This window comes from Vipera ursinii (genome assembly GCF_947247035.1).
Source record: "Vipera ursinii genome assembly, chromosome: 1".
NCBI classification, from domain to species: Eukaryota; Metazoa; Chordata; class Lepidosauria; order Squamata; family Viperidae; genus Vipera; species Vipera ursinii.
Genome location: NC_139512.1, coordinates 356,474,165 through 356,487,270, shown reverse-complemented (window position 1 = coordinate 356,487,270; position 13,106 = coordinate 356,474,165). Strand labels below are relative to the sequence as shown.

The following is a 13,106-nucleotide window of genomic DNA, read 5'->3' as shown; positions in this document are numbered from 1 at the left end:
AGGTTGGACGTCCCTGATCTAGATGCTCAATGCAAGCTTGGGCCATCGTTCTCTCTCTCTCCCAGGTGAACTTCCTCTGTCCTTGGCTGCTTGCACCAACCAGCCAGAAACCGTCATGTACCTCCTGGATAACCCTCACCAGAAGGCCAGACTGACCGAACAAGATTCCATGGGCAATACTGTCCTCCATGCGCTGGTGATGGTGGCCAATGACACGAAGAAGAACACCGAGCTCGTGGTCAACATGTATGACATGATCCTGATGAAAGGGGCCGAGATCGACTCTTCCTGCAAGTTGGAAGAGATTGAAAATGGGAAACAGCTGACCCCTTTGAAGCTGGCCGTGAAGACTGGGAAAGTCGAGGTAGTCCCTCTCCTTGTCCATGACTTACAAATATTCGTTTAGTGACCGTTCGAAGTTACAACGGCACTGAAAAAAGAGACTTATGATCGTTTTTCATACTTAGGACCGTTGCAGCATCCCTTTGGTCATGTGATCAAAATCTAGACACTTGGCAACTGACCTGTACTTATGACAGTTGCAGTGTTCTGGGGTTATGTGATCAATATTGCGACCTTCTGGCAAGCAAAGTCAACGGGGAAGCCAAATTCACTTAACAAGCGTGTAACTAACTTAAGCAGTGCAGTGATTCACTTAATAACGGCGGCAAGAAAGTTCTTAAAATGAGGCAAAACTCACTTAACGACTGTCTTGCTTAGCAACGGAAATTTGGTGGGGGGGCTCAATTGTGGTTGTAAGTCTAGGACTAACTGTACTTAACCGTATTGTTTGTCTGACTATGTTGTGGTGTGTTACCTTGACCTCATTGTGCATTCTATCACATTTTCTTGATCTTGGAGATAGAGTAGAAAAAAAGGAGTGATGAAACTAGTCAGGTGCAAGAGGATAAATTCCAAAGAGAATCAAGTTCGAGGAGAAGATTTTTTTTATTATTATATAGATTAGTTATCAGAGGTGACTTCAAGAATGCCAAGATGATGGCTGGATACCGAGATCATTTTGACTTGAGCCCTAGAGACAGCCCTGTCACCAACTCAAGTGTTTTGGTCTCCCCAGATCCTCAAGCACATTCTCCACCGAGAGATCAAGGATCCCAAGTTCCAGCAACTTTCGCGCAAGTTCACCGAGTGGACTTATGGTCCCATCCACGTCTCCCTCTACGATCTGACCTCCATTGACACCTGTGAGGAGAACTCAGTGCTGGAGATCCTGGCCTACAGCAACAACACTCCAGTGAGTAGATCCAGTCACGGATGGTCCTTCTCTGGATCTTCTCTGTCCTTTTCTTCCTTCTCCTCTCCTCTTCCTTCGTCTTTCTTTCTTTCCTTCCTTCCACTGTCCCTCTTTTTCTCCTTTCTTCCTCTTTTTTGCCTTCCTTCCTTCTTCCCCTTCTTCTTTTTTCTTTCCTTTCCTTTCCTTTCCTTTCCTTTCCTTTTCTTTCCTTTCCTTTCCTTTCCTTTCCTTTCCTTTCCTTTCCTTTCCTTTCCTTTCCTTTCCTTTCCTTTCCTTTCCTTTCCTTTCCTTTCCCTTCCTTCCTTCCTTCCTTCCTTCCTTCCTTCCTTCCTTCCTTCCTTCCTTCCTTCCTTCCTCTTTTTCTCCTTCCTTTCTCTTTTTTGCCCACCCTTCCTCCTTCCTTCCTTCCTTCCTTCCTTCCTTCCTTCCTTCCATCCATCCATCCATCCATTCTTTCTTCCTTCTTCTGGGGAAACCCTTTTTGAAAAAGTTGGCTCAGGATAATTTTTTTTTAGAATTTATAAGGTGCTTTATTCTATTTTCTTTGAACTGCTTTGTGAATAAAGGGCAGTGTTATTTTCATCCAGTTTCTATATGTGGAGATTTAGATAAATTCAATGCTTTCCCCATACTGGTCTGGGCTGAAATTATAGGGGTTGTATCTAGAGAGTGTCTCCAAACATTTCAGCAACACAACACAACACAAGGGTCTCCAAACACCTCAGTCTGGGGTTCAGTTCTGACCACTTTGGAGACCCCTCGTCTAGTGGGGACTGAAGACAATGCTACTAACAGAGAAGGTGTAGTTTGAATCTTCCTTCTTTCTCTATTAAGTTATTTAAATTTAGCAGCTGGAGCAATGGGGTTGTACAGTGAGCCAAAACACACAGTTGTGGTTGGTTGATTGGAGAGTGCTGGCTCCTGTGTGAGGCAATCTGCGCTGTGATTGGTTACTGTGAGCGTGGAGGGGGAGGTTCCCTCTTTTCCCGCCTTTTTGTTCTGGGTGCTCTGTGATTCACCTCACGATGCTCCTGTTTGCCTGACTATCTAGTTTGCTGTATATGTAGATGTAAAATATATTTCTTTATATAAAGCTACTGTTGACACGGAATTAGGAGACAGCATAGGAAGTATCAATTGTGAATGTGTGCAGATGGCCCTGCTGTCTTTGGGCACTTGCAGAGTCATGGATGCAGGGTCATGAAAGGACAACAAGGAAAACACCCAATGTCCCAAACCACCAGGGAACGTACAATGTCTTTAGGACAGGGGTAGGCAACCTCGGCTCTTTTATGACTCATGGACTTCAACTCCCAGAATTCCTGAGTCAGCTATGGGAGTTGAAGTCCATGAGTCATAAAAGAGCTGAAGTTGCCTACCCCTGCTTTAGGGGAACACCCAAAAGGGAACAATTTTAGCTATTTCTGCTTTCTCACTTCTTAACTAGAGTGTGCCAGACTTACTGGGTGAAATCTTTAGCTTATGTGTGTCAGCTTCACTGGGTAGATTGCTTATGTAATCAAAAAGAATAAATACAAGGATTTCTTGTCATTCGGGGTTTCTCTCTTTTAGAGGAGCCCACCTTTGTTCAGCTGAATAAAAACGTAAAGCTTAAAGGCAGCTTTTGGTTTCCTGTATTTTTTTTATCAAGCAAAACCTCAGAACCTGCACAGCACTACAAGTATGTGTCAGTGTCTCTGATTTCATTTGGACACCGGCTGAGCAATACCCTGACAGTTTAGAAACCAGAGTGGGTCCCTTCCAAAAGAATAGTGGGAGACATACCCCTGAGGCAAAGAGATGCACTCATGTTGATACATTTCGAAAAGGAGAGGAAAATGACTGATACACACATATTCAAAAGTAAAAATCTAATAGATCTCAGGTTACTTCCTATCCTTCTGTTATCAACGGAGAACTGTCTTAATTAAAGGAAATATTTGCATCTTGTAGTTGATTTGTGGGAGAGTGCCATGTGAGGCAATCTGTGCTGTGATTGGTTGCTGTGGGTGTGGAGGGGGAAGTTCCCTTTTCCCCCCGCCTTTTTCTTCTGAGCGCCCTTTTGTGCTGCATGATTTACCTCATGATGCTCCTGCTGTGTTTTACCTCATAATGTTCCTGTTGTGTTGATTTACCTCATGATACCCCTGTTGTGTTGATTTACCCCATGATGTTCCTGTTGCGTTGATTTACCTCACGATGCCCCTGTTTGCCTGACTATCTAGTTTGCTGAATCTATGTAGATGTGAAACATATTTATTTATATAAAACTACAAGTTTGTGTCAGCATCTCTGACTCCACTTTGTACACCAGCAGTTGCTCAATTCCCTGACATTCTCCCTCCACAGAACCGGTACAAAATGGTAGTCCTGGAGCCTCTGAACAAGCTACTTCAGCACAAGTGGGAATGCTTCATTAGAAAAAGGTTTTTCTTCAGTTTAATCCTCCATCTGATTTTCATGCTGGGCTTCACAGCCACTGCTTACTACCGGCCTCTAAAGGGTGAGGTAAATAGTCTTTAAACAAATGGATGCTTTTGATAAAGGGAATGGGATGATTTTGAGTTAGACCCTTTCTGTAAGTCCAACTGAACTATCTGTCTCTCAAAAAAAGGAGAATACCTAAAGGTAGTCCTCGACTTACGACCACAATTGAGCTCAAAATTTCTGTTGTTAAGTGAGAGATTTGCTCAGTGAGTTTTCTCCCGTTTTTTGCTAAGTGAATCACTGCTGTTGTGAAGATCTACACCAGGGGTACCCAATCTTGGCAACTTTTGTGGACTTCAATTCCCATGGCTGGCTGGGGAATTCTGGGAGTTGAAGTCCACCCATCTTAAAGCATACTGGCTGGGGAATTCTGGGAGTTGAAGTCCACCCATCTTAAAACATTCTGGCTGGGGAATTCTGGGAGTTGAAGTCCACCCCTCATAAAACAGGCTGACCAGGGAATTCTGGTAGTCCACCAATCTTAAAGCATTCTGATTGAGGAATTCTAGAAGTTGAAGTTCACCCATTTTAAAGCTGCCAAAGTTGGGGAACACCGACCTGAGGGTCTGCCATACCCTCGGTGCCGAAGTCTCTGTTCTTAGCCTGTTCTCTTCCTGTGTTTACAGCCTCCTCGTCCAATGACAATGACAATCAAGGACGTAGTAAGACTTGTTGGGCCTGTGTTCATTTTGATTGGTGGCATTTATCTCCTCATTGCTCAGGTAAGGTGTCCTTTTCGTTTACAGCTCCTTTAACCACAAATGCATTTTTCATAGATGCAGTCCTTGTCTTACGACTATTTGTTTAACAGCCAAAGTTAAAAGAGCAGTGGAAAAAAGGGTCTTGCTTGCAACTATGACTTTCTTGACTTGTTGCAGCAACCGTAAAGTTGCAACCTTAGCTAGCAGCACGTGTTTATGATGGTTGCAGCATTTCGGGGTTATGTGATCGCCATCTGAGACTTCCCCCAGCCGGCTTCTGACAAAAAAAGGTCAGCAGGCAAAGCCAGATTCACTTAATGACCATGTGATTCGCTTAACAACGGCAGTAGCTACTTCAGCACAAGTGGGAATGCTTCATTAGAAAAAGGTTTTTCTTCAGTTTAGTCCTCCATCTGATTTTCATGCTGGGCTTTACAGCCACTGCTTACTACCGGCCTCTAAAGGGTGAGGTAAATAGTCTTTAAATAAATGGATGCCTTTGATAAAGGGAATGGGGTAATTTTGAGTTAGACCCTTTCTGTAAGTCCATCTGAACTCTCTCTCTCTCAAAAAAAAAGGAGAATACCTAAAGGTAGTCCTCGACACGACCACAATTGAAAAACGTTCATATAATTGGGTGGGATTCACTTAACAACCGTTCTGCTTAGTAATGGAAATTGCAGTCCCAATCATGGTCAAGATGGAATGCCTCTTCTACAAATGGTGTTTGCAGCCTTGTGCTTGTCATAACTCCACCTACAGGCAACCCTTGACTTACAACCATTCGTTTAAGAACAGTCGGAAGTTCAAATAGCATTGAAAAAGTGTCTTACTTCTTGCACTAATGACTGTTGTAGTCACTGCTTTTTTTTTGTCATAGAAGCCACAGATTTTCCATGTTTTAAAAGTAACTTTTGAAAAATTGATGTTTGGTCCACGTGGACTTGAATCACCCTGTCGAGCGTAGCAAGTCGGTGGCAAAATCATTAAATGCGGGCTGCTTGTGTGTCGAGTCCAATACATGCATACTTTGTCCACACTGGTTGTGATGGCGCTGCTGGGCTTGTGGCACTGATCGGCTTGTGATTGGTCATGTGGTCACGTGCTGAGTGCTTATTGCAGGCAGCAACCATTATGTTTTGTTACACAACTGACATGTGTGGGTGTGTGTACAGTGATTGACTAAGTGCGGAAAGGTAAATAATTTCTTTTAAAAAAATCGTTGGTGAATTGAAAATCTTTAAATTTTTAGTGTAAAAGTGTGACCCCAAATTTAAAAATGAAAAAAAAATTGCTAATTACTTCTCAATCACCGGTCCTGCTAAGAACTGAATATAATTTTTTTTAAATAAAAGATTAACAAGGTGTGAGTTCCGGCACCTTTTTTCTTACAAAAAAAAAGCACTGGTTGTAGCAACCAGAAGATTGCAATCTTAGGTAGTGGCATGCATTTATAATGGTTTTGGCATCCTGGAGGGTCACGTGATCACCACTTGTGACCTTTCCAGCCAGCTTCCGACAAGGAAAGTCAGTGGGAAAGCCAACAGGGAAGATTATCCCAAAGGTGCTTTTTAAAGAGGCAACTGGACTTAATTTGGTTTTCCTAGAAGACGTTTCGCTTCTCCTCCAAGAAGCTTCTTCAGCTCTGACTGGATGGTAGGGAATGGAAGGATTTGTACTCCTTGCAGACAGCTGGTCTGTCAACACCCACCCCCATCCACGTCTTAGGAAAACAAAAACTCTTGGAGTGAGTTCTAGTCCAAAAGGAATTTTTACTAGGACATGTTTGGTTGTGGAAATACAAGACAGGACCTGGTATTGTTTTACAGATTGAAACTTTATAAAGAGTTCCCGGTTCAACCCCCCTTCCCTCAACCCCATTTGGTCAGCCCCCCATCATTTACTTCGTGTCATCCCTTTCATGGGAAAAAGGGAACTTCGGATCTTTACGGTTATTGCCTTCTTCCTTTACAGATTCAAATGGAGACACAGGCCAGATGCCTTCTTCCCTACCCCTCCCCTTTGTTCCCCCAGTTCAAAAGGTTTCCCTTGGTCTTTGAAATAACCTAAGGCAGGCTGAATCCACATCCGCTCCTCCTTCCTTAGGAAATGGCAGAATCCGGGGGGTGGGGGGATAATGTTTTAAACATACATTTATGAATGTGATATAAATGGATTCTGACACGGTCATTTGCCATCTTTTGGAGAGTCCTTGAGGCCGTTTGGAGATTTATCTGTTCCAAGAAATCTCCACACCCATTTGCACCACTCAGGTGAACCTGGGGACATAGACAAACCTCCAAGTGGCCTCAACGACTCTCCAAAAGAAGGCAAATGACCAGCTGTCTGCAAGGAGTATAAATCCTTCCACTCCCCACCATCCCAGTCAGAGCTGAAGAAGCTTCTGGGATGAGAAGCGAAACGTCTTCAAAGAAAAACAAGAAAATCCAGTTGCCTCGTGAAAAAAAACACCTTTGGGACAATCCTGACCTGGAGGATAGAGAATCTCCATCAACATTCAGTAGGGAAGATGGCAAATTGCAATCATGGGGTGTTTCACTTAACAACCTCAATGTTTAACAACAAATTTTTATGGACTTTTATGCACTTTCGTTATACTAGCACGGACTTGTTCGCCCTCAGGGGTGCCCCCCTCTCCTGGGTGCGACCCGCCTTTTTTACCACCTCCAACCTCGATGAAGGGCCCGATTATTGGGACCCTGAGAGATGGCAGGGCAGGGGCAGGGGCCCCGAGTATAAATTTAATAAGAGGCCCCTGGTTAATTTTTTAGTAATTTTTTTTGTGGGGTTAGGGAGGGGGGCGGGAGTGGGTTATGGTTGTTCGGCTATGGGTGGCGGTCTATCAACCATTGCTCAGGCCAGGTCCGGGACTGATCACGTGGGGAGAGAGCGGGGTGCGGTTGCCTCCGGGGCTTGGGAGCGGGTCGTGGGACTACCGATTCCCACGACGTTGGGGAATGGCAGCAGGTGTATGAACAGAGGGCCGCATCGATACAGGGGGGGTCATCTCCACTATTTACAAGCGGTGAGGCGCTCTGACCCTCTGTTTCTTCCCCGAGGTCCTGGGAGCGAGGATGTGCAGCCACCTGAGCTCCGGCTGGTGTACCTGAATGCCAGGTCCGTTGTTAATAAGGCTCCCCTTGTCCGGGATCTAGTTGAAGGTGAGCATGCGGACCTGGCTTGCATCATGGAGACTTGGTTGGGCCCAGAGGGTGGTGTTCCTTTGATTGATCTTTGCCCACCAGGTTTCCGGGTGCTACACCAGCCTCGGGCTCAAGGTAGGGGCGGGGAAGTGGCGGTAGTTATCAGGGAGACCTTATGTCCGCGGGAGACCACCATTCCCCAGATAGTCGGGTGTGAGTCTCTCTTTTTGAGATGTGGTCCTGGGGCGCAGTTGGGCTTGCTGCTGGTGTACCTTTCGCCTAGTCGCACAGCGGCAGCCCTGCCTGAGCTACTCGATGTCCTCTCGGGGTTGGTGATTGAGTTCCCCAAACTTATAGTTTTGGGTGACTTCAATCTACCATCCCTAGGAGGATCATCTGAGTTAGCTCGGGAGTTCATGGCTTCCATGACGGCCATGGACCTGACGCAAGTAATTCTTGGACCGACTCATGAGGGAGGCCACACCCTTGACTTGGTTTTCTTATCTGGACGGTGGTTTGATGATCTTGGTGGGGGCTCTCCAACTGTTATGCCCCTGTCATGGACCGATCATCATCTCCTGCGGCTGGTCTTCCGTTTTGCCACCCCCCGCCGTGGGTGTACGGAGCCAACTAGATGGTACCGCCCCAGGCGCTTAATGGATCCTGATAGGTTCCAGGCAGCGCTGGGGTCCCCACCTGCCTCCGTTGCTCACAACTCGGCAGATGCCTTAGTGGAAGCCTGGGAAAGGGCGGCCACGGAGGCACTTGACCGAGTTGTACCCTTGCGGCCCCTGACCCGGTGCAGATCCCAGCGAGCTCCATGGTTCTCCGCGGAGCTCCGGGAGATGAAGCGTCGGAGACGGGGCCTAGAGAGCTGTTGGAGGTCCAGCCGATCCGAATCCGACCGGTTGCGACTAAGAACCCACATTAGGTCTTATCTCGCAGCGATGAGGGCGGCGAGGTCTAATTACTTCTCCTCCCTCATCGCGTCCACAGATAATCGCCCGGCCGCCCTGTTATCACCTATAAAGCCCTACATGGCCTGGGTCCGGGTTATTTGAGGGAACACCTGCTGCCGGCATCAAACGCCCTTCGCCCAGTGCGCTCCCACAGGGAGGGTCTGCTCAGGGTTCCGCCGGTGAGAGATTGCCGGCGGGTGACACCCAGGGATAGGGCCTTCTCAGTGGGAGCGCCTGCCCTCTGGAACCAGCTGCCGGTAGAGCTGAGGACTGCTCCCGACCTCCGATCATTCCGCCGGGGCCTGAAGACCTGGCTCTTTGAGCTCTCGGGCCCAGGCTGAGGAGAAAATTTTAACTGGGGTTTTAATCTACAGGGTGAATTTAATGCTTTTTTAATTGGTTTTAACTTTTGTATGTTTCGATTTTAATTCCCTGTAAACCGCCCTGAGTCCTCAGGGAAAGGGCGGTATACAAATGCAAATATTAAATTAAATTAAATTAAATTAGGGTGACCCGCTCCCTCCTTAATCAGGAGGTGAGGGAGGAACCCTTGTAGGGTCATGCCAAGGAGTTTAGTCAACATCTGTTGGATAAAATCGCTCGGATTCGGACCGGTCTGGACTCCAACTGGGCAGAGTCTGATGATCAGGACACGGGCGGTCTTGTCGATGTTATCTGGGAGGAGTTTGATTCTGTGACCCCTGAGGAAGTGGACAGGATTATGGGGAGGTTGAGCTCCACCACATGTTTATTGGATCCGTGCCCTTCCTGCCTGGTCTATGCAGCTCGGGAGGGGACACGAGGCTGGTTCCAGGCGGTTATATCTGCTTCTTTGAGTGAGGGAAATTTCCCCGCCGTCTTGAAGGAGGCGGTGGTGAGACCTCTTAAATAACTTTCGTCCGGTCTCCAACCTTCGCTTTCTTGTGAAGGTTGTTGAGAGTGTGGTGGCACATCAGCTCCCTCTGGTCCTGGATGAAGCGGATTATCTAGACCCGTGCCAATCGGGCTTCAGGCCCGGGTACAGCACGGAGACGGCATTGGTCGCTCTGGTGAATGATCTCTGGAGGGCCCGGGACAGGGGATATTCCTCTGTCCTAGTTCTATTAGACCTCTCGGCGGCTTTCGATACCATCGACCATGGTATCCTGCTGCGGCGTCTCAGGGGACTGGGAGTGGGAGGCACAGTTCTTCAGTGGTTCTCCTCCTATCTCCTGGGACGTTCGCAGTCGGTGTTGGCAGGGGGGCAGAGGTCGACCCCAAGGTCTCTCGTTTGTGGAGTTCCTCAGGGGTCGGTCCTCTCGCCTCTCCTGTTCAACATCTACATGAAACCGCTGGGTGAGATCATTCATGGTTTTGGAGTTGGGTATCATCATTACGCTGATGATACCCAGCTTTTTCTTTCGACCCCAAACCACCCCAGTGATGCCCTCGATGTGATGTCCCGTTGCCTGGAGGCGGTTCGGGTCTGGATGGGGAGGAACAGACTTCAGCTCAACCCTGACAAGACTGAGTGGCTGTGCATTCCGGCATCCCGGGATATTCAGAATATTCCACCTCTTTCCATGGGGGGTGAGCTTTTACCCCCCGTAGATAGGGCTCGCAACTTGGGAGTCCTCCTAGATTCGCGGCTTACTCTGGAAGATCATATAGTAGCTGTGACTAGGGGGGCTTTCACCCAGGTTCGCCTGGTGCACCAGTTGCGGCCCTATCTGGACCGGGATGCCCTGTGTACGGTCACTCATGCGCTCGTGACCTCTCGTCTGGACTACTGCAATCCTCTCTACATGGGGCTTCCCTTGAAGACCCCTCGGAGGCTCCAGCTGGTACAGAATGCAGCCGCGAGAGTTGTCTTGGGAGTCTCCCGGTACTCCCATGTTACACCTTTGCTCCGCGAGCTGCATTGGTTACCAGTTGTCTTCCGGGTGAGATTCTAGGTTCTGGTAATGGTCTTTAAGGCCCTACATGGCATGGGTCCGGAGTACCTCGGGGATCACCTGCTGCCGGCGTCAACTTCCCTCCGCCCTGTGCGTTCCCACAGAGAGGGCCTCCTCAGGGTGCCTCCGGTCAGAGAATGTCGGCTGGTGGCCCCCAGGGAGAGGGCCTTCTCTGTGGGCGCTCCGGCTTTATGGAATCAGTTGCCGGACGAGCTCCGGATGGCACCTGACCTTCGCTCCTTCCGACGTGGTCTGAAGACCCATCTATTTGAACAAGCCGGCCTGGCCTGATGGGGGATGTGTTGGGGTTTTAATGGGGATTTTTATATTATTATTGATTGTTTTAGCTGGGCTACTATTTAATTCTTTTTAATTTTTGTATTCTGTATTTTTATATATGCCCTGTTCACCGCCCTGAGTCCTTCGGGAGAAGGGCGGTATACAAATATAATAAAATAAAATAAAATAAATAAATAATTTTTTCTGGTCCCTATTGTCATAAAATGAGGATACTTGCATTTGTAGTATTGTATTGTATTGTATTGTATTGTATTGTATTCATACTTGCATTCTTGCAATTGATATGGGACCAGTGGTCTGCAGTTAAAGGTTTAAGAACCCACTCTTCTCGGTAGATTGCTGCCCCTGTGCCGTGGCATGAACTGTGGCACAGCTGACTGGTACGCTAGGTGGAAGCACTCTGAAGAGCCTTGCAGAATCGCCCCAAAATTAACAATTAGCCAGTGTGAACCCAGTCTTGCACACCCCTTCCCACATCCCTGTCATAATGCAGTGTTCTGACCTCTCTCCTTGTTTATTCCCTTTCAGAGTTTTTACTTCTGGAGAAGACGCTTTTCGTGGAAAAGTCTCCTAGTGGACAGTTGCTTCGAAATATTCCTGTGCGTGCGTACGCATTGCTGTTTTTCTGGAAGGGTTAGATATAATATGCACCGGTCTTACCGCTAATCGATCCCAAATCCTAACGGCTGTCACATATAATTGTCAGTCGCTTTGCTTTTCAGAGATGCTCCTGTTACATTCCCTTTAGCTTTGTTTTTAATTTCTTTTTATTCCACCTTCATTATTTTTATACATAATTCAAGGTAGGGAACACGCATAATACTTTACTCCTTCCTCCTCCTATATTTTTACCTACGACAACAACGCGGTGAGGTGGGTTGGGCTGACGGAGAAGGATTGGCCAACGGTCAATTGGCCAGCTTTATAGGTGAGACTAGAACTCTCCGTCTCCTAGTGATTGCCTCAAAATCACCCAGTGGGATTTTACACCTTTGGTAAACCAGCCAGGAAACATGATCAGATGAGCTAATTCTACTTTATTGTAAAGCTGCATTAACAGAATCTTGCAGGCCTGAAAGTATAAATCTCCCGCTAATTCTTTGTACAGTTTGAGAAAACAGGGCACGTACTTTTTCTGTTTGTTTCTCTGCCCGTTATACAGCTGTGGGCTTTGTCCTCTCTTATCTGTTCATTCCCTAAACCAGAGGTCACCAACCTCTGGGCTGCAGCCTATTTGCCACCGGGCCACATAAGTGGCTGGCTCATTACCGCAAGCACCGCGGGGCTTCACAGTCCCACTCATGCGAGCAATGGGGGCTGATGCACATACATGTGCATGCGCACGCATTCCCTCCCCCCCAAAAAAACCCCGTCCCTTCCTTCCCTCCTCCCCCTGCTCCGGTCTGCCAACCCCAAAAGGTTGGGGAACTCTGTGTCATGGTGCTGACAGATGCACTTCTTCAAAGAACCTCAAGGCATTGTTTACCTTAAGGAGTCTTTTAATCAAAAGAACATAGCTTAATCAAGAGAGCAAAGCTTCGGCACATATATGGTCCAGCCGAAACTGTACAGCAGTTCCATTCTTTCTTGTCTGGCTTTCCGGTCCTTTGGAAAATACGTTGACCCCCGTCTTCTTTGCAGCAGTCTCTCAAATATTGGAAGACGGCTATCATGTCAACCCCCCCCCCCGGCTCCTTATTTTCTCTAGACTGGCCAGACCCAAATCCTGCAACCGTTCTTCATATGTTTTGCCTTCGGGCCTTTCAATCGTCTTAGTTGCTCTTCTCTGCTTCTCTTTCTCTCTCTGGACTTTGTAGGTTCGTACAGGCACTTGCCATCCTGGCCTCATCTGTGATGTACTATACAGATGTGGAACAATACGTGCTACCCATGGTGTTCGCCTTGCTTTTGGGCTGGGTGAACATGCTCTACTACACCCGTGGTCTCCAGCAGATGGGAATCTACATCGTGATGATCCAGAAGGTAGATCAAACAACCGGATCGTTTCCGCTTCCAAAGATTGGATTGCTTCTGATTTCACAGGGCAGCTCAGAAGCTAAACGGAGCCAGTTCAAATTACAGGTCGCCCTCATTTAGAAACCACAGTTTAAACTGGTAGCTTGGCCATTAAGTGACGCGGTTCCAGAGTGGAACATCGCAACGTTCACGATCTGACTTCCGCTTTCTTGCAAAGGCTGTAAATGCAAGGACAAGGTTAATTTTTCAACATTACTTGGTGGCAACGTTGCTTTTTCGTCATGAGTGCGAAAGATTGCTGTACGAGGCAGTTGTTAAAGGAGGACAAC

At 47.4% G+C, this 13,106-nt stretch overlaps 1 protein-coding gene across 1 annotated transcript in view; it reads left to right on the top strand.

Moving 5' to 3' along the window:
- The window catches only part of LOC310632885 (transient receptor potential cation channel subfamily V member 2-like), a 36,729-nt gene that overhangs the window by 14,650 nt on the left and 8,973 nt on the right, over positions 1–13,106 (top strand). Inside the window, exons 6-11 of the mRNA XM_083350343.1 lie at positions 66–364; positions 1,079–1,255; positions 3,605–3,763; positions 4,369–4,464; positions 11,329–11,399; positions 12,618–12,783. Of these exons, the coding sequence (XP_083206469.1) occupies positions 66–364; positions 1,079–1,255; positions 3,605–3,763; positions 4,369–4,464; positions 11,329–11,399; positions 12,618–12,783 (968 nt within the window). The remainder of the gene's footprint in view (positions 1–65; positions 365–1,078; positions 1,256–3,604; positions 3,764–4,368; positions 4,465–11,328; positions 11,400–12,617; positions 12,784–13,106) is intronic.